General features: G+C 41.5%; 1 protein-coding gene and 1 non-coding gene across 10 annotated transcripts in view; both read left to right on the forward strand.

The window, feature by feature from the left end:
- The window catches only part of htt (huntingtin), a 33,818-nt gene extending 10,843 nt beyond the window's left edge, over nt 1-22,975 (forward strand). For 2 of the 9 annotated variants that reach the window (XM_055041039.1, XM_055041043.1), the window contains 52 exons: nt 202-339; nt 986-1,144; nt 1,234-1,331; nt 1,408-1,547; nt 1,793-1,856; nt 1,962-2,062; nt 2,143-2,289; nt 2,377-2,497; nt 2,960-3,105; nt 3,205-3,389; nt 3,527-3,744; nt 4,503-4,629; nt 5,285-5,412; nt 5,509-5,619; nt 5,766-5,843; nt 6,197-6,420; nt 6,834-6,912; nt 7,019-7,180; nt 7,277-7,332; nt 7,411-7,559; nt 7,927-8,063; nt 8,153-8,269; nt 8,394-8,516; nt 8,716-8,975; nt 9,129-9,271; nt 9,578-9,803; nt 9,957-10,101; nt 10,293-10,472; nt 10,586-10,762; nt 10,901-10,977; nt 11,072-11,207; nt 11,313-11,435; nt 11,581-11,812; nt 12,416-12,561; nt 13,162-13,339; nt 13,431-13,529; nt 13,614-13,798; nt 14,099-14,225; nt 14,359-14,462; nt 15,305-15,459; nt 15,550-15,689; nt 15,768-15,850; nt 15,933-16,063; nt 16,186-16,318; nt 16,497-16,652; nt 16,728-16,918; nt 17,212-17,326; nt 17,854-18,067; nt 19,480-19,690; nt 19,848-20,010; nt 20,208-20,368; nt 20,995-22,975. In XM_055041039.1, the coding sequence (XP_054897014.1) occupies nt 202-339; nt 986-1,144; nt 1,234-1,331; nt 1,408-1,547; nt 1,793-1,856; nt 1,962-2,062; nt 2,143-2,289; nt 2,377-2,497; nt 2,960-3,105; nt 3,205-3,389; nt 3,527-3,744; nt 4,503-4,629; nt 5,285-5,412; nt 5,509-5,619; nt 5,766-5,843; nt 6,197-6,420; nt 6,834-6,912; nt 7,019-7,180; nt 7,277-7,332; nt 7,411-7,559; nt 7,927-8,063; nt 8,153-8,269; nt 8,394-8,516; nt 8,716-8,975; nt 9,129-9,271; nt 9,578-9,803; nt 9,957-10,101; nt 10,293-10,472; nt 10,586-10,762; nt 10,901-10,977; nt 11,072-11,207; nt 11,313-11,435; nt 11,581-11,812; nt 12,416-12,561; nt 13,162-13,339; nt 13,431-13,529; nt 13,614-13,798; nt 14,099-14,225; nt 14,359-14,462; nt 15,305-15,459; nt 15,550-15,689; nt 15,768-15,850; nt 15,933-16,063; nt 16,186-16,318; nt 16,497-16,652; nt 16,728-16,918; nt 17,212-17,326; nt 17,854-18,067; nt 19,480-19,690; nt 19,848-20,010; nt 20,208-20,368; nt 20,995-21,208 (7,613 nt within the window). In that variant the 3' untranslated portion in view covers nt 21,209-22,975. The remainder of the gene's footprint in view (nt 1-201; nt 340-985; nt 1,145-1,233; nt 1,332-1,407; nt 1,548-1,792; nt 1,857-1,961; nt 2,063-2,142; nt 2,290-2,376; nt 2,498-2,959; nt 3,106-3,204; nt 3,390-3,526; nt 3,745-4,502; nt 4,630-5,284; nt 5,413-5,508; nt 5,620-5,765; nt 5,844-6,196; nt 6,421-6,833; nt 6,913-7,018; nt 7,181-7,276; nt 7,333-7,410; nt 7,560-7,926; nt 8,064-8,152; nt 8,270-8,393; nt 8,517-8,715; nt 8,976-9,128; nt 9,272-9,577; nt 9,804-9,956; nt 10,102-10,292; nt 10,473-10,585; nt 10,763-10,900; nt 10,978-11,071; nt 11,208-11,312; nt 11,436-11,580; nt 11,813-12,415; nt 12,562-13,161; nt 13,340-13,430; nt 13,530-13,613; nt 13,799-14,098; nt 14,226-14,358; nt 14,463-15,304; nt 15,460-15,549; nt 15,690-15,767; nt 15,851-15,932; nt 16,064-16,185; nt 16,319-16,496; nt 16,653-16,727; nt 16,919-17,211; nt 17,327-17,853; nt 18,068-19,479; nt 19,691-19,847; nt 20,011-20,207; nt 20,369-20,994) is intronic. The other 7 variants (XM_055041042.1, XM_055041047.1, XM_055041045.1 and 4 more) reach the window with 6 other exon arrangements.
- On the forward strand, nt 5,890-6,019 carry LOC129367372 (small Cajal body-specific RNA 14). The gene has a single exon (XR_008606698.1). It is a non-coding gene; the product is annotated as a small Cajal body-specific RNA 14 (non-coding RNA).
- Nucleotides 22,976-23,396: the final 421 nt, after the last annotated feature.

The raw sequence follows: 23,396 nt of genomic DNA on the forward strand, positions 1-23,396 counted from the left end.
ATATAACTTACAAATGATTAACTAAACAATATGAATGTGTCAGAAAATGTAGATGGTGTGTAGTTTATGTATTGCATAAAATTTGAATGAAACCAATTTTGTGCTTTTAACTTGCAAAAGGTTGAAGAAAGGAGTTTTAATATTTGTCAATTTATGTCTATCCATACAAGTGTTTGTTTGTTTTTTTTCTTTTTTTTGCAGGATTGATTCCTGACAAAGAGGTTCGAGTGAGTGTGAAGGCGCTGGCGGTCAGCTGCGTCGGAGCTGCAGCAGCGCTGCATCCTGAATCTTTCTTTAATTCTCTCTACCTGGAGCCACTGGATGGCGTCCCAGTTGCAGGTATTTGTTTTGACTAATTCAGTTGTCAAAACTCTTTTGGTTGTGTTTGGGTTATCTCTGCCGAACCAGCAGCAAAAAATGCAACAAAGTTGCATTTCTTTAGTAAATGGTAGATTGTTCAAAAATGCTTCTATAATCAACATGTAAATGGGATAAAGCTCAGACCTTTCTGCTAAACTTAACATCAGTACAGTTTGGTGTTGTTCTGTTTATTTTTAGATTAACTTATTAATAATGGGGTAGCAAAAGGAGATAATTTTTTATTTGATTTTTTACAGAATTTGAGCTTAGTGAAGCTAAAACTATCCTGCTTGAGAAATTGTGGGTAAAATATATTTACTAATAGAGAAGATTTTTTAAAAAATCTTAATTACAAATTATATATATATATTATGTACAGTTTTGGCTTAATTACTGCTATGATGGTGTTCTTCTTTCAGAAAATAATTATTTTCTTGAGCCTATATAATTGCGTTAACGATGAAGCTATTAGTTAATGATTATTTCAATCATCGATTAATCACATTTTATTCATCACTGTGGTAGTGATAATTAGCAAAACTGCTTCCTGTTGAGTAGGAAAAACAGTTTTGATCATTTTTCTGCCATCTGTAGCCTGACAGCTGTTTGGTCTGTGCCGTTGCAGAGCAGCAATATATTAGTGACGTTCTGGGCCTCATTGAACATGGAGACCCCCAGATCAGAGGGGCCACAGCCATCCTCTGTGGAGCCATTGTCCAAGCTGCGCTTACCAAAACACGTTACAATATTCACACCTGGCTGGCCGGTGTGCAAAGTTCAACAGGTTTGTCTCCTTTTTTTTTTTTTTTACGTGTTGAACTTACTGCCGAGCTGACGCGAGGCTGAATGTTATTCCTGGACTCTGCTCTTTAGGTAACCATCTGTCCCTGGTGGATTTGGTGCCTTTGCTCCAGAAAACTTTAAGAGACGAATCCTCGGTCACCTGCAAGATGGCGTGCGCTGCAGTCAGGGTAGGATGGGCCTGAATGAGCGTCAGTGGTTTGTGTCCGTTCGTGTTACTGAGTCTGTGTTTGTGGTGCGTTCCAGCACTGCATCATGACGCTGTGCAGCAGCACGCTGAGTGAGCTCGGGTTGCAGCTGGTGATAGACCTCTTTGCTCTGCGGGATTCTTCCTACTGGCTCGTTCGCACTGAACTCCTGGAAACACTGTCCGAGTTAGACTTCAGGTGAGATTTGTTCCTTTTGACTGCTACCAACATGTGTCTTTGCTTCCAAAGACATGTCTAAAATGTCGAGGTGTAAGCCACTGCAATGATCTGAAAAAGGCAAAGCTGGCCGCACTAATCAGCTGTTAGGACAATCTACAGACAATTCTACCGAAATGTGACCATAATGTCTTTGCTTCCAAAGACACATGTTGGAAATAAATGTTCCATAGTACATTTATTTATTAATTTTTTTCTTGTTTTAGATTGATTAATTTCTTGGAGAGAAAAACTGAAACTTTGCACAAAGGAGATCATCACTTTACTGGGGTATGCTGCCACCTCGACTTTTCTTTGTGTGAAAGTAAAGGTGGATCATTGAGCGATTTTATTCTGAGAAACTTGTCGGTCCTAAATTTGTTGGCATTTCTGTAGCGATTACGGATTCAGGACAGGGTCCTGAATGATGTGGTCATCTATTTGTTGGGAGACGACGATCCAAGAGTGCGACACGTGGCAGCCTCGGCTGTCAGCAGGTATGCTAGCTCTTTTGTACTTGAACAAGACCACACCACTATATAATCCAAAATCTTGACCCTGCGCCTCTTCATTCTAGACTCGTTCCAAGATTGTTCTTTGACTGCGACCAAGGCCAGGTCGACCCAGTGGTGGCGATCGCCCGGGACCAGAGTTCAGTCTACCTGCAGCTACTTATGCATGAGACACAACCCCCGTCCCAGTTCACAGTCAGTACAATCACAAGGTATTGTTCATGAAACTGAAAGACGTTGTCAAGTATGTTGAAGTTAGCGTCAAGGTAAATGGGAGAAAACTTTTCTCTTTCCTTAAGGACGTATCGAGGCTACAACTTTTCTAACTCTGTGTCCGATGTGTCATTGGAAAACAACCTGTCCAGAGTTGTTACTGCAATCTCCCGTGCTTTCACATCTTCCACCTCCAGAGCGCAAACTGTAAGTTTTCAGAAAAATGCTCAGTCATTTACTGATATCTCTGTTGTAAGTGATGGTGTTTTTTTGAAGGGGGGATGTTATTTGAAATCTTTTTTTTTTTAGCTTCATATCATGTTATAATGTTATTCCCTCATCAGAAACATATTTGGAGTGTTGCCTTGATTCTTTTATGCATGTTTGAGAAATATTGTCTTTTGCCCTTTACATACATAAATGGCATAATAGAGGAGCATTGCTGTGATGACTTGCTGAAGGCAGGAGCTTCTTAAAGAGACGGAGGCTAATTTCAAGGCATCAAACTGCAAAGTCAAATTTCTTTTAAGTCATATAAGAAATATATGTATAGTGTTTTTATTACAACTGAATGTAACAGTTACATGTGCTGTAAAATAGTACTATATTCCTGGAAAATACACACTGCTACCCTTTTAAGGTATTTAAATATTCTTTCTTTCTCTGCAGTTTGGCTGCTGTGAGGCCTTGTGTCTTCTAGCATCAAATTTTCCTGTTGGTACCTGGAGTACAGGCTGGCACTGTGGCTACGTTAGCTCCAGCAGCAACTTTTCTTCTCGTTCGAGTCTCAACCGCAGCAGAGGCAGGGCGCTCAGGTGTGAGAACTTTTATTTAAAAAATCTCCTTTAATGGTTTTTATTTTCAATTCGTCAATAAACCGTTATGCAAACTTTTTGACAATCCTGTTGTTATAGTTTGTCTCAGAGCAGCAACGCTCCAGCCTCTTCGGCGTCCTCCTCATCTGCACTGGATTCTGAGCGGAAGGCGCTGACCGTGGGACCGGCCAACATGGTGCTCTCCTTGCTGTCTTCTGCGTGGTTTCCTCTGGATCTCTCTGCACACCAAGACGCACTTTTGCTCTGTGGGAACCTGCTTGCAGGTGAGAAATTTGAGTTAAATTTCCCATTTGTTTTGCAGAATTGGCCCTTTTTATTATTAAAACTTATGCCACTTTTTGCTCAATCTTTTGAAATAAAGAGAAAAGTATTGGTTCTTAATAGATATCACTGTTCTCAGCTGTGGCTCCTAAATGCTTACGCAACCCCTTTGCTGGAGAGGAGGAAGGAAGCACTGGGAACACTGGTGCAGGCCCAAATAAAACAGAGGAACCCTGGGCAGCCCTTTCAGAGCGCTCCCTGGTGGCCATGGTGGAACAGCTGTTTTCTCATCTGCTTAAGATTCTCAACATCTGTGCGCACGTTCTGGACGACACGCCGCCAGGACCAGCAGCTAAGGCAAGCCTGATGAAAAACAGCTGATATTAAGTTTGAATTTTGTCAACTGTATTATGGCCCCATTGTGCTGGCAGTAGCAGATTACTAGGCAAAGTTTTGAAAAGTATGGGTTTTGAGTTTCATTCTAAATGTAACTTGGATAAAAGGGTTAGTAAAAAATATAAAGAAATAAAAGAACACTAAAGAAAATGATTAGAGTTGTTTCATAACTTGAGGTTTTTTCCAACTTCTTGATCATTTGCGTATTAAGAGAAAAACACACTTCATTAAAACTGAGAAGAATTGATACCTCACTGCATTTTTCACCTTGAATACTTCTTGGATCATGGAGTTAACCCTGACAAGTGGTTTTTGGAAGATATTTTAAGATGTCAATTAAATATTGGGATTTTTAAACTGATTTTGAAATGAACTAAGTCTAAGGATAAACAGACCAAACAACAAATCAAATCAAGAGGTTCAGACAAATTCTCCATTTCAAAATTACAAAAGTTAAATTTGTGATTTTCTTACAAGAGTTTAGAAATTTGATTTCAAAATATTTCATATATTTTTATATCATAGCTGCATATTTGACAAATATTATTTTTTTTTAAATCTTGGCCAACTTAGATCGTCTTTATTTCCAAAAATATGCAATATCATTATCCTACATTAAACATGGATTCTCTTAGTTTGCTGAGAAATGTGAAAAATTTAATGATTTTAGGAAAAGGGAAGACACAACCTTTTTCTGCTCTGTATCTTTGTTTTTCTAGGCTGCTCTCCCCTCTCTGAGCAACACGCCGTCCCTCAGTCCCATCCGCAGGAAAGGGAAGGAAAAGGAGACGACCGATGTCACCGCTGCGCCCATGAGCCCAAAGAAGAGCAATGAGATCAACACAGGTCCATCAACAAATTATTGTCCTCCAGCATGTATCATTTTCATATTTCATAAATGAATGTAAAATAAAGTTTTCAAAGTTTAGGAAAGGTAAAAAAGATTTGAAACGCTCTTGATTTCTGCATGAGGTCCTTTAAAAGTACTTTATATTCAACCTATAGAGTTTTGTAATTGAGCTCAGTCGAACATTTGATTACAACCTAAATTTTACAGTTTAAACCAGATATTTAAGGATAATAAAAAGTCTCATTTCTGAAGCTAACTGACCAAACTTCAATTGTTTTAGGTTAGTTAAAATTACCAAAATTATTTCTATTTGCTAATTTCCAGAAAACTTGGTGAGAAATTTTTTCGAGATCTTCCTTGAAGAACATTCTTGGACCAAGTCAGGGGCTATGGAGACATTTAAAAAAAATGTTAGTTTAGTTTAATTTCTCCCAGTTGTAGAATACTGCCCCATTGTATTATTAATGACAGTAATAAATAAAGCAGACATAAAACAGTGAATTAAAATAGTCTTTTTCAGGTCTTTGTATTATTTTTATATTCAAAGTGTGGTGCTTTAAAGTTTGGAGTCTTTTCTTGAAGCTGCTTGAAGAGTCCTTGAATTTTACTGTGGGAAAAGTGCGAACCATGAATTGTTGTGTCATCTTAAAGCAGGCAGGCAAGCAGACAGCACCACTTCATCAGCTGTGAACAAATCCATCACCCTGGGCAGCTTCTACCATCTGCCTCCCTACATCAAGCTCTACGATGTCCTCAAAGCTACGCACGCCAACTACAAGGTCAGACCTCTTGTCCTGCTTTAGCCAAGCGCTGCACATTTCTTGTTATGTTCCAGAAGTTGTTCAAATTGTTTCTGTTTTTATTTTCCCTTCCAGGTGACGTTGGATCTCTACAGTAGCCAGGAGAAGTTTGGAGGTTTTCTGCACGCTGCCTTGGATGTTTTGTCCCAGCTGCTGGAGCTGGCCACACTACATGACATCGGAAAGGTCAAGTCTGTCTTTTATTCTAACAGTTGTATAAATGATTGAAAAAGTTAATGTTATGCGTCTTTTAACTAGAAATAGGCAGAGAACGAGATGATTATTTTGTTAAATAAAGTAATAACCTGTTTGTCTTTTTTTTTTTCCCGTAGTGTGTAGAGGAAATTCTGGGCTACCTGAAGTCCTGTTTCTCCAGAGAACCGACCATGGCCACTGTTTGTGTACAGCAGGTTTGTAATCTTAAGTTTAGATGTGGTTTTCTCACACTAACTGTGTGTGGAAGTCCTCATGGTTGTGGCACTGAGCGGTGCGCTACATCCGGTACTCCTCCACACAGAGCGAGGCTGGTTCCTGCCGACAGGGCCTGTAAAGGCATTGGTCTCCCTGTGCGATGGTTCCATACATTGCTTTATAAGAACTAACTCATGTGCTCCTTATTTGGCTGCTTTGTCAGATAGGTAAAAGCAAAAAACAAAACAAAACAGTATTTAAGTCAAGGTGATGGTTAAAGTGATACATATTTTGGCTATATTGCAGATTTTCAGTAATCTGTGCTCTGAAAGGTTTTGGATTTACTCTGCAGCTGTTGAAGACGCTGTTTGGGACCAACCTGGCTTCCCAGTATGAAAGCGTGCTGAGCGGACCCAGCCGCTCCCAGGGCAAAGCTCTGCGCCTCGGCTCGTCCAGCCTGCGCCCGGGCCTCTACCACTACTGCTTCATGGCTCCGTACACACACTTCACCCAGGCTCTGGCTGATGCCAGCCTCCGTAACATGGTGCAGGCTGAACAGGAGCAGGATACCTCGGGGTAACGTTGCCTCGCTCGTTTCCATTGTATGACATGTATTACTTGTTTTTGTTTGCATAGAGAAAAATAGACTTTAAATGCCAGCGCCACGTTTCACATTTTGTCACATTGTAACTACATGCTACCAGGTATGTTGTGGTTATTTTTGTTTTCCATATTTTTTATTTGCACTGGGAAAAAAAACCCTCCAAAGTAAATTGCAGCTGCTAAAAGACTTGCAGCTGCCATTGCATGGAAAAGTTATTCTACAAAGGCTTATTATAAATGCTTGTCATGTTTTAGTATTATATTCTCCAATGTGTTGCTAAACCACATGAAATGTAGAAACAAAATGTGAAAAAGTTCAAGTTGTATGAATGTTTTTGCGATAAAGTCTGCCAAGTTCACTTATTTTTCCTCTCTTCTATGTTTAGATGGTTTGATGTAATGCAAAAAGCATCCAATCAGCTGAGATCCAACATCGCCAATGCTACACGTCACAGAGGAGACAAGGTGCACCTACATTATTCTTTTTGACGGCTGATAGTATGCTTTAGATTTAGATAGATGCATGCTATTTCTTTCCCTGGAATTAATTAAATACCTTCTTTTCTCTCAGAACGCTATTCACAACCACATCCGTCTGTTTGAGCCGCTTGTGATCAAAGCTTTGAAGCAGTACACCACCAGTACCTCTGTGGCTCTGCAGAGACAGGTTCTGGACCTGCTGGCCCAGCTTGTGCAGCTCAGAGTCAATTACTGCTTGCTGGACTCGGATCAGGTTAAAAGCTTTCTTTTTGTTTGTTTTTTTTTTCATGCTTGTATCTTGAACTTCCATCATCGTTTTCTGTAATGCAACAATTCTTTTTTGTTGCAGGTTTTCATAGGCTTTGTCCTGAAGCAGTTTGAGTATATTGAAGTGGGCCAGTTCAGGTATTACTCTTTTCCTTTTTGTTCTCCTCTGAAACTCAGAATTTGTCAACCGATCTAACCGTAGCTCCTCCTGCTCAGGGATTCTGAAGCCATCATCCCAAACATCTTTTTCTTCCTGGTGCTGCTGTCTTACGAACGTTACCACTCCAAGCAGATTATCAGCATCCCCAAGATCATCCAGTTGTGTGACGGCATCATGGCGAGCGGCAGGAAAGCGGTCACACATGGTGAGAGGACACGCAGGAAAACTTAGACATGGACTTACTTTATTATCATTGCTCAAAGAAACATAAGTCAAATTGGCAATGAAATATCGCTTGGCCACCGGAGCACACACAGAAACCCAAGTGTGGCTGTAATTGCATAATAAACAAATAGTAATTATTGACATCTCTTCCACAGAGTTTCACTTTTTGTTCTTGCAGTGTGTCTTTTTGAAAGTAATCTTCCAGAAATCTAATGAGTAATCAGGTTGTGTGTGTGTGTGTGTGTGTGTGTGTGTTTGTGTGTGTGTGTGTGTGTGTGTGTGTGTGTGTGTGTGTGTGTGTGTGTGTGTGTGTGTGTGTGTGTGTGTGTGTGTGTGTGTGTTTTCAGCCATTCCCGCCTTGCAGCCTATAGTTTATGATCTCTTTGTGCTGAGAGGCTCAAACAAAGCAGACGCAGGCAAAGAGCTGGACACTCAGAAGGAAGTGGTGGTGTCCATGCTTCTCAGACTTGTGCAGTACCATCAGGTATGCAGAGAGGCAACGACAGCAGGCTAATGTTATCCTAGATTCTGTAGTCTTCATACCTAAATGTGCCGTTATGCTTTTTGTTCCAGGTGTTGGAGATGTTCATTCTCGTTCTGCAGCAGTGTCACAAAGAGAATGAGGACAAATGGAAGAGACTGTCCAGGCAGATCGCAGATGTTATTCTTCCTATGATCGCAAAGCAGCAGGTAATTGTTGGGCAGAATATTCATCTCTTGCTTCTCAGATGGTACTGCACCATCTTGCCTTAATCTTAAGTAAGGCTAGGCTAATCACCCTGATGTTCTGTGTCCTGTTTTTCTTACGTCACAGATGCTGCTGGACTCTCCAGAGGCGTTAGGAGTGCTGAACACCTTGTTTGAGACGGTGGCCCCCTCCTCTCTCAGACCAGTTGACATGCTGCTGAAGAGCATGTTCACTATCCCTGTCACCATGGTGAGAATACATTGCCAAAAGTAGTTTAGTTGTTCAGAAAGCATCTACAATCATTTCTAAAAACTGAGTCGCTCTCTAATTTGCTCCGACCAGCTGTAGCAGGTCGGAGCCTTCCGACGCTCATCTTATAACAAATAGCAAATCTGCAGTTCGTCTGTTGATTAGAAAATGATAAAAAAATATGTCCACACTTCTGTAGGCATCTGTCGCTACAGTCCAGCTGTGGGTGTCTGGAATCCTGGCGGTGCTCAGAGTACTCGTGTCTCAGTCCACCGAGGACATCGTCTTGTCTCGGGTCCACGAGCTGTCTCTCTCCCCACACCTCCTGTCCTGCCACACGATTCGCCGCCTGCATCAGCAGAACCCGTCCCCCAGCGATCCACATGCCGCAGACGCCAGCTGCGACCAGGAATCCAGTGAAGATGCACAGAAGGTTCCACCTGAAGAAACCTTTGCAAGGTGGATAAACTCTTTGAGTTTCTAAAGAGCAACATGATAAACTGTTTATAATGAGTAAACCATATTATTTTCTTTCGTTTTTTCAAATTCAATCGTTTACCTTTTTGTTATTGGTTTGTTTTTTAACTTTAAAAAAAATTCTCGTCCCTCTAGGTTCTTGCTACAGCTGGTCGGAGTGCTACTTGACGATATTTCTAGCAGACGGGTCAAAGTGGACATTACAGAGCAACAGCACACCTTTTACTGCCAGCAGCTGGGAACATTGCTCATGTGTTTCATTCATATTTTTAAAAGCGGTGAGCAAGCTTGTCGCAATGAATTGCCAAAAAAATTTAATTGAGTTTGATCATTTCCATTCTGATAATTAATGTTTTGTGAAATGCAGTCCATCATAATCTATTTTATACATGGTTTTGTTTCCGGGTTTTTTTCCCCCTATTTTATGTATTGCTTCTGGTGTTGTGGTTTTATTTTGGATATTTAAAAGTTCTTTCAGTTCCAGCGTTAACAGTTCTTTACAAAGTTAAAGTTTGTAAAAAAAAATGTCTCTCATGCTTTTACAATGAAATTCACAAAGTACGTTTCAACTTTTGTGTTTCCAGGAATGTTTCGCAGGATCACGGCTGCAGCCAGCCGGCTCCTGAAAGCCGAGGGCAGCGGACAGCCGGGTCCGGAGGCCGGCCTCTACTACCCTTTAGAGGGGCTGAACAGCATGGTGCAGAACCTTGTCACCACCCACCCACCTTTGGTGCTGCTGTGGTGCCAGGTCCTTCTCATCATTAACTACACTAACTATTCGTGGTGGGCCGAGGTTCATCAGACTCCCAGGTGAGGAGAAACTAGATGGGATCCTTTACTTTGTAGAATCACTCTCATAAATGTTCTGTAAATTAACTGATAAAAAGCTATGAAGCTGTGGTTCATTGTATGAATTTATGAAGACAAACTTTCTTGCTGTGCCTTTTCCACCCTCCTTGTCAGAGGTCACAGCCTGTCATGCACAAAGCTGCTAAGTCCACACTCTTCTGGTGAAGGACAAGAGGAAGAAAAACCAGAGTCCCGGTTAGCAATGGTCAACAGGGAGATCGTTCGCAGGGGAGCGCTGATTCTCTTCTGTGACTACGTGGTGAGAATATGACTACTATTAAAATCTAATTATCTTAGAATTCTTTTATGCAAAGAAAAGTAAGTAGTAAAAGTCTTCCGTATAACCTGCATCCTAAGATGTTCAAGGAAGTATATTATGTCACCTTTAGACTCTTGGAGTCTGTGGCAGGAAGTGGATTTAATTTTTTGCTAAATTGTGTCACTTTTTAGTGTCAGAATCTCCACGACTCGGAGCATTTGACCTGGCTGATCGTCAACCATGTGCGTGACCTCATCAGTCTTTCCCATGAGCCTCCAGTCCAAGATTTCATAAGCGCTGTCCATCGCAACTCTGCCGCCAGCGGCCTCTTCATTCAGGCGATCCAGTCTCGATGCGACAATCTCCCCACGGTAAGATTCAAAACGGCCTTTTTCCTCCTCCTTCTCCTCTGCTGAAAATCTGCATTGTTTTATTTACTCCTTCCCCGTTTCCCCCATTTACGTTGCTTTTCTTAAATCCATAGCCCACCATGTTGAAGAAGACTTTACAGTGTTTGGAAGGCATCCACTTGAGTCAGTCTGGCTCTCTGCTCATGCTTTATGTGGACAAGCTGCTCAACACGCCGTTCAGGGTTTTAGCTCGCATGGTGGACACGCTGGCGTGCCGAAGAGTGGAAATGTTGCTGGCTGAGACGCTGCAGGTGAGATCCAGAGCAGCAGGAAATGTCTTGTGGAAGTGCAATGAAAATAAATACTAAGAGGTCGACGTTTTTTTTTAATTTAAAACGATGTTATAATGGAACAGTGGCCTGATTGTTTCCATATTTACATTGCTACAGAACAGCGTAGCCCAGCTGCCTGTGGAGGAATTGGAGAGAATTCAGGAATACCTCCAGACAAGCGGACTAGCTCAAAGGTATTCTTTCACACATGGTTCAGTTTTATTGTTTTTAAATAAGGAAAGAAACAGATCTAAGAATAATGTTGTCTCCTCTGTTTACCCGTGGAAGGCATCAGAGGTTCTACTCCCTGCTGGACAGGTTCAGAGCCACTGTTGCCAACACCAGCAGCCCACCACCTCCAGTCACGTCCCACCCTCTGGACGGGGACCCACCCATAGCCCCAGAAAACGTTGTTGCTGACAAGGTAATGATTGTTATCAAAAGTAAATGAGATCAGAATTGTCCTTAAGAATGGGGAAAATAAAAATAAAAAATATCTTGTTGGAAACGGTTTCTTTTATTTTTTCAGGAGTGGTATGTTGCCCTGGTGAAGTCGCAGTGCTGTCTGCATGGAGATGTTTCCCTGCTTGAAACAACAGAGCTCCTCACTAAATTACCTGCTGATGATCTATTCGCTGTCATGAGCTGCAAGGTGAATAAAAACAATTACGTTAATCCAAAGCATTGGCTTAAAACACCATCGTGGCAATTATTCATATTTATATTAATCTGCAGAAGTGAATTTAATTTCATCTCAACTTTTTTTTTTTTTTTTTTTTTTTTTTTTTTTTTTTCAGGATTTCAATCTCAGCCTGTTGTGTCCCTGCCTGGGCTTGGGGGTGAAGAGGTTAACTAGGGGTCAGGGATCTCTGTTGTTGGAAACGGCCCTGCAGGTGACCCTCAATCAGCTGGAAGAGGTTACGGGGTCACTCCCTGCCCCACACCAGTCCTTCCTGCCGCCACCTCACCCCCAGCCGTACTGGAACCAGCTGGGTGATGTGTACGGTGAGACGTGGGAGAGGAGGCAGAGTATGAAGCAGGGCTTTAGAAATTAAAATGTTCATAACAATAATGACCCTTATATTGAAAGTAATAGTGATGATAATAATGCTGATTGTAAAATGATCTGCACCGCTACAGAACAGCATAGCCCAGCTGCCTGTGGAGGAATTGGCAGTAATGTTAACAAAAATACTAGTGATGATATAAATACCATCACTAATATCACATCATCAAATATCATCACAACCATTATGAGTGATGGTTATCATGATGATACTGTAATATAGTAAGTATGATTTAATATTAGTGGTGATTACTATTACCACTAATATTAAATCATAGAGGAACATATTAACATTGATACCATTACAAATAATAATGATAAAAAAAATCTAATCGTTAATTATGATATGGAAATAATAAAAAAATGTTGAAATATATATTTTTTTTATCTGGAAGATGATGATAATTACGGTTAAAATAATAAAAGAGAAAAATCTGGTGATGTACTATGTTAGTAATGATAAGGAAAATAATAAAGATGGGTCTTAACTGATTGTCAAAAAAAAAAACAATAAAACATTCACTGTCCACTGACGTTTCTTCTTTGCATGTTCCTTTGTTCCTCAGATGAGCTGGGTTTCTACCCCAGGGTTCTGGCCCTCTGCAGAGCTTTGTCCCAGTATCTGTTGAGTGTGAATCAGCTGCCTTCATCATTACATATTTCCTCTGACAAGGAGCACCTCATCACCTCTTTCACCTGCATGGCAGTTGAGGTAATTTAACAAACATAGATAGATATTTGAAAGCCTTTTGAAAACATCAGAGTAATTTAACTAGACGTTAGATTTGAGCAACGCTACCAGACATTGCTGATACTATATTTTTGAAAAATCTAATCTTTTATATCAGTCAGGATATAAAGTCTTTCAATTCACTTGTCTAAAGCTAAGCTCTTAAAATACCTATAATCAAAATTAAAAAATAAGTTGGCCTTAAATACATTAGTCACAGGTCTTCCATTTTGTCGTGGCGGGACTATTTAATCTTGTACATTCTGCACAATTTAGTTTTTAGCCAGGGTAAAGCGAGCTAGCTTTTTTTTATTTCTTTTTTTGTACGTCTGTTGCGGTTACATACAAATTTTTCATTTGTTCATCAGTTCATCTCATCCACTTCTGCTTCTGTTTCCAACCCATATGATTTATTTATGATTGCTGCCGTAATGCAAGTCTTAAATTCCATTCATAATACCGTCATAAAAGGTCTTAAAAATTCTTACATTTGGTTTGGGGTAGCCTGCAGAAACCCTAATTAGTATATAAATATTCAGTAAACCCTGTTTTTCGTTGGTGTGTGTGAATGTGTTTGTGCAGGTGGTTGTGTGGCGGCTGCTTCAGGACCAGCTGCCCCTCAGCGTGAACCTGCAGTGGGCTCTGTCCTGCCTGTGCCTGGCCCTGCAGCAGCCCTGTGTGTGGAACAAGCTCTCTACCTTGGAGTACAAGACGCACACATGCTCCCTCATCTACTGTCTGCACCTCATCATTGCTGCTGGTGAGGAGCATTTTTGCAAAGCATTCTTGTACAACTCTGTTGCTTTTTTCTATACTCTCCATTTTTATACGTCTATATTTTTGCTTTTCAGTGGCTGTTCATCCTGGTGACCGGCTGCTGCATCCAGGGAAGAAAAAGTCTCGAGGAGAGAAAGACGGTGAAGATCAGCTGGACTCGGCTCTTCTCAACAGTACGAAGTGGTTCAGAAATAATGTCGTTTTTTTTTAGTGCATTTTGTCTTTTGGTCCTGTTGAGTGACAGTTGTTTGTTTCAGTCCAATGCGAGTGGCAAGCATGTGAGATAATGGCAGAACTGGTGGAAGGCCTGCAGAGCATCCTCTCCTTGGGTCACCCCAGGAACTGTGCGTTTCCAGTTTTCCTCACGCCGACGTTGCGAAACATCATTATCAGTATTTCGCGCCTGCCTCTGGTCAACAGCTACACCAGAGTACCTCCACTGGTTAGTGTTTGAAAGAAAGAAAATGAGTCTTCTTTAGATGCATAACTGGATAGCATGTTTTGTTTGAGACTGGACATGTGCTGTCACTGCCCGTAGTCTTGAACACTTCAAATAACTCCTTAAAACTCGTTTTTTTTCTTTGGCATTTACAAAAGGCCTAAAGTTGTAATTTTCTTGTCCTTTTTGCTTAGTTTATTGTTTTGTGTTCTTACATGTTTTATCAGTGGTTTTAACAATACTGTGCAGCACTTCGATTTTAAATAAATTGATATTGTTCTATCGATGTGCACTCATGTTCAGGTTTGGAAACTGGGCTGGTCCCCGCAACCAGGAGGAGAATTTGGCACAACGCTGCCTGAGATCCCTGTTGACTTTCTGCAGGAAAAGGACGTCTTCAGGGAATTCCTTTACCGCATCAACACATTGGGTACAAATATGCATAGTTCCAATTACCTGGACATATCAGACTTTCCAAAACAATATTGATTAAATTTTTACTTTGGTGTTTTCTAAATGAATTTTAATGTACATTTTGTTATTAACCTGGGTTTTTTCTTCAGGCTGGAGCAGTAGGACCCAGTTTGAGGAAACCTGGGCCACTCTGCTGGGGGTGCTGGTCACTCAACCAATCACAATGGACCAGGAGGAAGAGACTCAACAAGAGGTATATGCAGCTGGAAGCAGGAACTTTTCTTTTTGAGCAGTAATGTATAGTAAGGAAACGGACAAGCTAATTTTATGGGAATGACGACCACAGAGTGGTGCTTTATATTGATGTGGTTTGATTTGCCTAAATTTTATTGCAACTCTCATGGGGTGTTGTTTATTACGGAGGCATCAAAACTTAAAAATATATTCCGGAGCAATATCTTGTAAAAGTTTCCCCTTATAGAAAGGTGCAAAACTTATTGAAATTAGAGAAGTTTCTCATCTTCACAAGGTTAAGAAAAACTATAGCAACATTTTTATCTCATCAAGAGCAAAATATCTTCTCTCTTAATAGGAAAGATAGTAGAACAGCAACATTTTATATGTCATCTGGACAAAACAGTGAGAATTTGTTTGCATAAAGAAGTGAGCTTCTTTATGCCTTTTTAACAAGTCATAATCTGTCAGAGGACTGTATTTTTATATCTTTGTCAAAATAAGATATTTTACATTACGAGGAAAAAAGCTCAGAACTTGAGAAGTATTCTAATCTCACAGCTGATATTAAAACACAGTTACATCTTAAGGCATTTGTATTCACTGGATTGTATCTAAGGGTGTCGGAGTTGAGGGAGTGAAATATAAATGCATGCCATCATATTCAGACTTTTATTTGTCAGAGGATTTGAAACCATGAATCATATCCTTCCAACAATTGGAAACGGTTTTGGTTGTAATTTGTTTTGGTCTTGTCGCATAAAATCTTAATAAAGAATTCGTAGCATGTGTGATTTTAATATGACAAGCATGAGAGGTGTAAAGAATTTGTCTTTTATTTCCTCTTCATTTGTTTTCTAGGAGGACCTGGAGCGTACCCAGTTAAACGTGTTAGCAGTGCAGGCTATCACCAGCCTGGTGCTGAGTGCCATGACCCTGCCCACTGCTGGCAACCCCGCAGTCAGCTGTCTGGAACAGCAGCCCCGAAACAAAAGTCTTAAAGCTCTGGAAACGCGGTAGCTGCATACTCATTTCTATCTGTCTGATCGCAGGGAATCTTTAACTATCAGACAGTCATTCATGGATGGCGTTTTCTCCCTGTCCAGGTTTGGAAGGAAACTCGCTGTGATTCGGGGTGAAGTGGAGCGAGAAATTCAGGCTCTAGTGTCAAAGAGGGACAACGTCAGTACACACCACCCGTACCACGCCTGGGACCCTGTGCCCTCACTGTCAGCTGCTTCTGCAGGTAGTCCTCCTTCCGGACTGACCCTGTCCTGTTCTGGAAAATGTCCGAATACTTTTTTCACCCGATTGTTTTCGACAGGTACGCTGATCAGCCATGAGAAGTTGCTGCTTCAGATCAACACGGAGAGGGAGTTGGGCAACATGGATTACAAACTGGGGCAGGTATGACGAGGAAATGGTAATGCCCGAGGAATACGTTATCAGTTGCTAATGTGCCTTTTTATTTGGCATGTGTCCTTTCCAGGTCTCCATCCATTCAGTCTGGTTAGGTAATAACATCACTCCTCTGAGGGAGGAAGAATGGGGTGAGGATGAAGAAGACGAAGCAGACACTCCGGCGCCGACCTCCCCACCTTTATCGCCTATAAATTTAAGGTCCGTTTGAGTTTTTACTGTCTCTATTATTTATTTTTCTGTTTTGAGGGATTGTTGTGTAGATAAAACATCCTTCTCCAGAGAACCCATCCGCACTCTAAACTCGTGTTTTGTGCTTTCAGGAAGCACCGTGCAGGCGTAGACATTCATTCATGTTCCCAGTTTCTCCTGGAGCTCTACAGCCAGTGGTTGATCCCAGGCTCTCCCAGCAACAGGAGGACGCCCACCATCCTCATCAGTGAAGTGGTCCGATCGGTAAGCTGGAAACCACCAGTAGATATCTTCTCATTAGCTCAGCTGTTCACCTAAATTAAATAAGAAGAGTCTATTGTTTCCTTTTTTCTATCTATATATTTAAATGTACTAAGATGCACCTGGATCTCCTGGGAGAAACGCGTCTCCAGGCTTCAATCAGAGTTGTGTTTCTCTGCAGCTGCTGGCGGTGTCGGACTTGTTCACAGAGAGGAACCAGTTTGACATGATGTTCTCCACCCTGCTGGAGCTCCAGAAGCTTCACCCGCCCGAAGACGAGATCCTGAACCAGTACCTGGTGCCCGCCATCTGTAAGGCTGCTGCCGTGCTGGGCATGGTGAGTGAGTCGGGGACGCCGCTGGAGGCCGATAAAGCTGCTTCCTGACTCTGATGACTGCTCGGATATTTCCAGGACAAAGCAATAGCCGAGCCGGTGTGTCGCCTGCTGGAGACGACGCTGCGCAGCACCCACCTGCCCAGCCGCATGGGGGCTCTACACGGGGTGCTCTATGTGTTGGAGTGTGACCTGCTGGATGACACGGCTAAACAGCTCATCCCCACCGTCTCCGAGTATCTTCTGTCAAACCTCAAAGCCATTGCTCAGTGAGTGTTGCTCTCCTTCTAAAACACACAGACAGACGCTGACCTCAGTTCATCTCTTATGACTTTAAGCCGTGAAGACATTAAACACTTGGGGAGCCAAAGTGTTTAATGTCACTGTGTTAATCCTCCTCCTCCTGCAATATAAGAGGATCTGTTATTCAATTAGTTTCTTTTTAATCCAGCTTAATAACGTAATAGAAGCAGGAAATCTCTGTGCCTCAAGATGCTGCTGTTGACATTTCACTCACATCACTGTAATTTTTGCCTGCTTGCTTTGTGTCTCTGTTCTGCAGCTGTGTGAACCTGCATAACCAGCAGCATGTGTTGGTGATGTGTGCAGTGGCCTTCTATATGATGGAGAACTACCCTCTGGATGTTGGAGCTGAGTTTATGGCTGCAGTTATACAAGTAAGATAGAAGATGAATAAAGTTAAATTGAGTAAGTGTAATATTGTCCTCAGGGTGAACAAAGATACACATTTCATGCTTTTTTTTCAATTTTTTTTTTTTTTTTTTTTTTTAGACAACGTGTCCGCTTATGCTTGCTCTTTAAAAGTCTTATATCAATGTATCTAAAAGTACGGTCTTAAATTTTAAAAGTAAGTTGGCCATTACGTTCATCACCGGTCTTAAAGTTTGTCTTGACATAATTATTTTATCTTGTGTATTGTATGTATTTTTATATTTTTCTCTTTTTGACCTTTCTGTCATTCAAAGGTTTGAGTCGCGCTCGGTCATCTTCATCTCGTTCTTGTGACTGCTGAGGCTAGATGCTAATACCCTATCTGGCTAACTAAATACCTAGAAAAAAAAAAATCTAGAAATACACATCTGCTCAATGTTCATGCAGATTATGCAGGAATCACAACCGCTGCTGGAAAACCTTCAACACACTGGATTCCTTTTGCATCATCTGTTGCTCCTGTCCTCTGTAGCTCTGTGGTGTGATGGTGTCGGCCAGCGAGGACTCCACTCCCTCCATCATCTATCACTGCGTTCTGCGCGGACTGGAGCGCCTCCTGCTGTCGGAGCAGCTGTCCCGCGTCGACGGAGAAGCTTTGGTCAAGCTCAGCGTAGATCGAGTCAACATGCCGTCACCTCACCGAGCCATGGCCGCCCTGGGCCTCATGCTCACCTGCATGTACACCGGTAAGCCGTGCTTTGAGATGAGCGCCGACTCGAACACTTCACCTGCTCTGAGCTGACGCCACGAGTTTCATTCTTCTTTCTTTCTCATTTCATCTCCAACTAATTGCATGCATGTCCCTCCACTGCTTCTAACGCACGATTTTCCATTACAGTCTAATTATGAGTTGAACATATGAACATCGAGAGCAGAAATCCAGCATAGCAATAAAACGCTTCACTGATGTCGCACTCTTTGTAGCTCCAGATGTTCTGACAAATAAAAGAGCTCACAGTGAAGCAGCTGCTGAAGAATGTCTTTTTACTAGGTAATTAAAAACAGATTGTTTTCAATCTTTTGTTGAACTATTAAAATATATTCATAATATTGTATTTCCAGCCAAGCTTTGCAAATTATATCAGCTGACAGATGTTGAAGTTTATGAGCCTGGGAAGAAATCCAGCATTAGCTGTTTTAGGGTCACAAATATTGAGAAAACACCTGTGATTTATTTATTTATTGTACTTGGGGAGTTCACAAATCTGCTCCAGTCCATCCGCCACCACTTCTACCATCCATCTCTGCATGTTTTCATCATTGTCTTTGTATGTTTGTTTCTTTATAAAAGATCTTTAATAAACCCAACCAGAAGTAATCATCATATACTCTTATCTACTTGCTTCTTGCATGTATTAGCAATTGTAAATCTAAAGTATGTCTGACCTCTAACCCCTGCAGCACCCCCTACTAACTAGATTATTTTTTCATATGTGCTAATTGCACAAATAGTTCTCCTTTGCTCAACACAAACTTGGCAGATTATGAGATTACGTTCTCGCTTTTGCGTATGCAGACTTAATTTTTGCATTGATCCTTTGTGCTTTATGGTATCTTGTGAAAGTATTCGTATTTATACCCACTGACTTTTTTAAAAACATTTTGTAACATGAAAACCACTAATTGTATATATTTTATTGGGATTTTATGTGGTAGTTCAACACAGGAAATAATGAATGTTTCTCTTTTAAATCTGGAATTTCTTTGCTTTTTCTTTTAGTAAATAGACTTCTTTAACACCCCCAATAAAAAACCTGTCGACTTCCAAATTTAATTAATAACTAAAAACAAACAACAAACAGTAATGCACTCTCAAAGGGCTATCACGTAACGTCTAAATAAAATGCACTGACATTTGTGGTTGTCATGTCACAAAATGTTAAAGTCCAAGTGGTTGTAATACTCAAGTACATATGAGCAAAGCAGTTTCTGACGAGTCTCTTACTGAAACTCTCCAATATTAACGCTCCCAGAAACTTTTTCTTTTTGGTTTTTGCTGTTCAATATTCTGAGTCGTGTGATGACGGTTGCAAGCCCCGCACTAACGTTTCCCCGTCCCGGTTTCAACCGGCGCCACCCATCCCTCTCGCCCTCCCAGCGGTGCTCGCGTCCCGTTCAGATGCGACAGGGGTTAGAGGTCAGGTTGACTCTGTTGCGGAGGCGGTTGGCGTCACGGCGGGTCATGTTGGTTTCTCCTCAGGCAAGGAGAAAGCCAGCCCTGCCAGCCGCCCCGCCCACTCTGACCCGCAGGCCCCGGACAGCGAGTCGGTCATCGTCGCCATGGAGAGGGTCTCCGTGCTCTTCGACAGGTAAAGCTTTTTCATTTTCCGATTACTGTATAGCGCATACACAGCATTTGTTCAAATGAAAGTAAGTAGAAAGTAAATATCCAATAGCTGGACATTGTGTCCAGAGGACACCTGTTTGTTTTCATCATGTTGTCCCTCTGTGTCCCCGGTCCTTCAGGATCAGGAAGGGTTTGCCCAGCGAGGCTCGGGTCGTGTCGAGGATTCTGCCCCAGTTTCTGGATGACTTCTTCCCTCCACAGGACATTATGAACAAAGTTATTGGAGAGTTCCTGTCCAATCAGCAGCCGTACCCACAATTCATGGCCACTGTTGTCTACAAGGTCAGCAACGAGGCATAGGAATAAAATCAAACCCATTATGTTCTTTTCTAGAGCTGGATTAATCAAAGGGTCTTTCACAATTAATTAAAAAAAATAATCATATCATGTTGTTGGACTCGTCCTCCTCCTCCCATTGGTACATGTTCTTGTTTCACTCTCATCTGTTTTTATCCTGTCTCCTCTGTGACGCTGCCCAGGTTTTCCAGACGCTCCACGCCACGGGCCAGTCTTCCATGGTACGCGACTGGGTGCTGCTGTCTTTGTCCAACTTCACTCAGAGGACACCGGTAGCCATGGCCATGTGGAGTCTGTCCTGCTTCTTTGTCTCTGCTTCCACCTCCCAGTGGGTCTCTGCCCTGTATCCTTACATGATGTGGGGTAGAGCTAATGAGTAAGACGGGGATTATTTTTCCATTTTGTCCTGGGGAATTATTATAACCCTCTGCTGGAATATTTGGACAGTTTTTCATAATCAATTTTTACATCATCAGTCATCTCGTATTTAAACAGATGGAGAGGAAGACTGGCTGAGCATTAGATCTGATGGTATCTGATTACTGTTTGGCTTCTTTGGTGGTGATCAAATAATCTACACTATTCAGGAAATGTTGACTGAACTTGATGAGAGCCATGAAACAAACCAGTTTCTCTCTTCATCGAGAAGGACTGAACAGTGATTTTTAGTCTCAGTGATTGGCCAGCACAGTTGTTGTCATGATGCTCATATCAAGATGAACAATTTTCTCAAACCACACGAGTTCTTCATCCAGCCATTGTTGACTGTAATAGTAATTTGATGATTTCATTACTATGGAAAAGGTTAGTCTAGCAGTGAAATGTCCTGCTGGGATACTCGCCACCTCCTAACTGCGTTACGAGTTAAACAACCCTCTCCCAGATTTCTGTTTTAAGCAGCCCGGTCTGAACTCTCTGCTGTTCAAATGTTGTGATTTGTCTCCCTTAACTTCCTGCGCCGCTGACCAGCCTTCCACACGTGATCAGCCGGATGGGGTCCAGTGAGACAGTGGACGTCAACCTGTTCTGCCTGGTGGCCATGGATTTCTATCGGCACCAGATCGACGAGGAGCTGGACCGCAGGGCCTTTCAGTCGGTGTTCGAGACGGTGGCGTCGCCGGGGAGCCCCTACCACCAGCTGCTGGGCTGTCTGCAGTCCATCCACCAGGAAGCATCGCTCTGAAGGGCGGCACGCCGAGGCAGACATGCAGACAGTCAGGCGCAGAGAGGAGGCCGAGGAGGCAAAGTGAATTAGAGAGATGAGTAATTGAATCTGCATGTTCGGCTCCCTGATAAATTGCGGTTGTGGGAACGAACAGGATGTTTATCCAACCTGAGCTACTGAAGCCTCATTTTTCTCTCCCCGCTTTCACCTTTGAAAGATGTAAACCGCTGAACCCACAAGAGCGAGCTCAGTGGCGATCGGGCGCGTAGAAATGAAGAATGAGACTTTAGGTCTGTTAAATGTACACGAGGCTGAATTCTGGAAGAGGAAGCCCCTGACTAGATGTGAAGGACGCGGGTTGACGCTCCAGCAGATTCCTCCCCCCACACAGCAGCACCTTTTTCTTTAAAAACAAACAGAAGATAATGTAAATCAAATACAAAACAGCTTTGTTTCTTTGCTCTTAGGACTTGCTTAAGTATTGTGATGTCAGTAAAGTTAAATAGAGACAAAGTATTTGCTATATTTAAAGTTTCGATGCATCTATTTTTCAGTGAATTTTGTTAAAAAGTGCTTAGTTGGGACTTTAAAAACGAGGGTCAGAGTTGTCTGCTTAACGTTGTTAAAAATTCTATATTTAAGTTGTTTGTGTTTATCAGACATGCGGAAGGCAAAAAGATAACTGGTTTTTATGAAATAATGCTAATCATTATGTCCTGCTCTCCCTCGCTCTCTCTATCGAAGCGGGGAACTGGAGGCGTACTTCTGACTGCAGAAAGTATAACTTAGTTCAGCAAGTTGCCATACCTACTCTGGATGGTTCATATAGAGTCAAAAAGTTAAACGGGTAAATGCCGGGCATAATTCAAGGTCGGGTTTTGTAAAAGTTGCATCATTTTAATAGTTTAAATCCCCCCAATTTACGTCATCAAACTGTTCAGTAAGGAAAAATACCAAAATTCTGTCTTGCCTTTTTTTTTAATCCAGTTGCAAGTGGGTGTAAAGAATTTCTTCTTATGATTTTATGAATTCACTAAAATCCATCAACTTTTTTTTTTTTAATTAAGTGCAGATCTGAATGATTCCACCCGTCCAATTACTTCTACCTTTTTAAGTCTCAGGATGTTGGTTGTGACTTTATTATTGTCATTAAACTGGAAGTAGTTTCCAGTCTTACATGGAGCTACCTTCTTATTATGTGTAAAAAAAAAAGAAAGATATATGTAAAAAAAAAAAAAAGAAAAAAAATCAACTGTACAGTAATCTGAAAGCCATGGTGCATGATAAAAAAAAATTAAGAACTATGTAAAGATGTGTGTCCACACTGTCTCAACACAGCACACAAAACATAATGTAAAAGTCAATGAATGCAGAAAACATACAAGCTTATTAAAGACTTCAAGCTGCCTGTGGCTGTGCTCTGTAGATACGCTTGCCTTAGACGAGACTCAACGTGTCCTGTCCACTGACTGCATGCTAACGTTACCGCGGTGTTTCATGTTGTGTTTTTGTGGATACCGCTGAGTGGAAGAGATGCAACACAATCCAAAGGGGACCTTAGAGGCCGACAGCAGCTTCGACAAATCAAAAGGAAAAGCGTAGCAATGCCGCATAAATAGTTTTCTTTATTTTTCGAGCTTTAAATATTTTGTCTTTGATATAAATATTACACCAATATCAACCACACACGACACTTGCAGTAAAAACTTGAAGTTGTGTACATGTTTGTTTGTTTTTCTCCCCCTTATGCACTTAATAAAAGATCCTAGCGATTTCCAACCTTGACAGCTATGACTGATTTCCTCTGGTCAAGTTAAAATAATGTATTCAGACGGTAAAGAAGTCTGCTGCAGCTGTTGGGTAAATTCGAATGCGAGGCCTCTCTAAAGGAGATTAATGCTGTGTATGTCCTGTTTTCAGTGTCCTTTTCAGCCTCTGGGGTTGTAAGAATGTAAATGATGTATTTTTATTCAAGACTACTCATTTCTAATGAAAGTATTAGGATAAACGTCGGTATGTTCTTTTATTCAGCTTGAATTTTGTTGTCTGACTTTTGTGTAAGAGGTGTAAAGGACCCCTGCAGGGTGGAAATGCGATTACCCAGAAATCTTTTCTGAGTTTGGTTTGTGGTCCGTGGATGAACCACACTTGATAAAAGTATGTCTTTTTTCAATTACTGCCTGAAGTCAAATCAGGCCAAACTTAA

Source organism: Poeciliopsis prolifica, unplaced genomic scaffold, assembly GCF_027474105.1.
Source record: "Poeciliopsis prolifica strain line A6 unplaced genomic scaffold, Auburn_PproV2 SCAFFOLD016, whole genome shotgun sequence".
NCBI classification, from domain to species: domain Eukaryota; kingdom Metazoa; phylum Chordata; class Actinopteri; order Cyprinodontiformes; family Poeciliidae; genus Poeciliopsis; species Poeciliopsis prolifica.